The sequence below is a fragment of the Morone saxatilis genome, unplaced genomic scaffold (assembly GCF_004916995.1).
Source record: "Morone saxatilis isolate NCDOM2014 unplaced genomic scaffold, NCSU_SB_2.0 Contig16, whole genome shotgun sequence".
NCBI lineage: Eukaryota > Metazoa > Chordata > Actinopteri > Moronidae > Morone > Morone saxatilis.
The window spans coordinates 28254726-28256912 of NW_023339718.1; the positions used below are offsets into that span (position 1 = coordinate 28254726).

The window sequence follows — 2187 nt, forward strand, 5'->3', positions numbered from 1 at the left end:
TGTGTCAAAGTTGCGCTCACCGCTTTTGCTCGCGGCAGTGAAAAGCAGGGAGGAGAGGGAAGAACGTTGCCAGTGGCTGCTCCAACGCGATCTCAGCCAGCGCGGACCCATCGCACACCGTTAAACTGGAATTATTCTCCCAACGTGCATTCACTTTGCAATAAAAGAGGAACCTTCAGCTACTTCTGGGAAAAAAAAAACAAGAGACCTTCATTCCTCTCCTGTTTTATGCTTCACAGAAGACGTGGCTTGTGTGGATTCGGTACGACCTCTGCGCTGCAGCTGGCAGGCTTTCACAATCCTTCAGAGCGGATCGTGAACACAGAACTCCCCGGCAAAAAAGGATGGGAGGTACTCTGTTTTACACCAACACGTAAGCTGGTGGGTAACGATCGTGACAGTGATCCAACAGCCACTCCGCCCTCCTCCTAATCTGGAAATTCATTCATCAACTTGTAAACCTACTATAATATATATAGCTATATAGTATACTACATTGATTAATATAATGCCTTTTTCAACTCAAGAGCGATCCAAAGTGTACAGGTCTAGAAAACAAAAAGCAGTTTTATACAAAAAAAATAATAAAAAATAATTAAATAACAATAAGAAAATCAAGACACAAAGGAGAAAAGAGAAATTAACAAAAAAACAAACATTCTAAAAGGGAACCCAAAAGCTTGCTAAAAAAGAAATGTCTTAAGACCTTGTTTTTAAAAAAACAGTCAGCTTGATTGCTGTGCCTCAGGCGTCAGGGAGCGGCATCTCCCCACAGACGTCCCCGCGCGGCAGCACAAAAAGGCCCTATCTCCCAATGTCCTGAGTCCTGGTTCTGGGTATGTTGGGAGGAGGTTCTGAGCGAGTGACGGACAGGAGCGTGTGCTTCGTTTTGTGGGCTTGATAAGTTTTCTTTGAGGTAGGGGGGGGAGGCCATGTCCAAATGGATGCATCTGACATGGGTGAGAAGAGCAGAGAAACCTGTACTCACACTCCATGCGTGGAGACGAGAACCAAGTGAGCTGAGTGGAGAAATGGGGCGGAGTACATGTGGCTGAATGTTTTTCCGCACTACTCATCCAGGCATCCTACAGCTCGCGAGAGTTTTTCTGGGCGAATTGTACGAGAGCTCTCGCAAGACTCTTTCGCAGAGAACCAGAATGAGCAAGCCTGCGTTACAGTCAGTCCAAGTTCTTTTTACCGGGGGGACGAGTCGAGTTCGTTTAATCTTCCAATTCTGGTTGTGTTACATTCCACCCGCAGGCCAACCGTTGCAGGACACAACAGCGCATGCTCCGCCGACACAGTCACACCCCTGTCGTGTCGGAGTGGAGCTAAACCCGGACTCTTTTAAGTTATTTGTCCTTGGTGACTTTAAACAAAGGAAACCTCAGCCACGAACTTCCCCAACAATAACAACAGCTTCTTATTAAATGGGGACCGCAGCGGTTTTCTGCGCTGCTCCAAATTTACAGCTTCTACCCTTAAATATGATCCTTTTTCACCACGCTTCCATGTCTGACATTTCCTTTCATTCCAACGACACCCTCATTTACCCCCTTAAACGCAGCAAGACCAACCAGTCCGGTCTACCTCAACCAATCCACCTCTTCCGCCTAGACTCATATTTGAGTCCTTTTGAACCGATACTAGAATACACCAACTCCAGGTTAGCCAGCAGAGCTTCCCCACAGGACCCTCTGTTCATCACTGAGACCGGTAAAATAGCCACACGGAACTGGTTCCACCGGCACTTTCGTCAAATCCTGTCCAAATCAGGAATATCCCCAGAATCGTTCTCTGGGCATTCTTTCCGCATTGGAGCTGCCTCCTCCGCTTCCAAGCAGGGAATCCCAGACAACATCATCAAACTCCTCGGCCGATGGTCTTCTCCTGCTTATCTCACATACATTCGCAATGACATAAACGACATCAAAAACGCTCACGCGCACCTGTCTTGCTGAAGTTTCTTTGGGGGCTCACGAAGAGATAAGAGACGGTTCCCCCACTCAGCGTCTCAACACCCACTCTGTTCCTCCTGACCATCTCGCCGAACTCCTCCCTCCATCCACCTATCCTACCAGCTTTTCTCCCTTTCTATCAACCCTCACCCGTCCTTCCTATACCCCCTCATCCCTCAACCCTCGACCCTTTCCCCCATCCCTCGACCCCTACCCCATCATCCCTTCA

At 48.2% G+C, this 2187-nt stretch overlaps 1 protein-coding gene across 1 annotated transcript in view; it reads right to left on the reverse strand.

Annotated features, from left to right (window-relative positions):
* Window positions 1-2043, reverse strand: part of LOC118326016 (NMDA receptor synaptonuclear signaling and neuronal migration factor-like) — a 24133-nt gene extending 22090 nt beyond the window's left edge. Inside the window, exons 1-2 of the mRNA XM_035658900.1 lie at window positions 1950-2043; window positions 989-1019 (exon numbers count right to left, since the gene is read on the reverse strand). Of these exons, the coding sequence (XP_035514793.1) occupies window positions 989-1019; window positions 1950-2043 (125 nt within the window). The remainder of the gene's footprint in view (window positions 1-988; window positions 1020-1949) is intronic.
* Window positions 2044-2187: the final 144 nt, after the last annotated feature.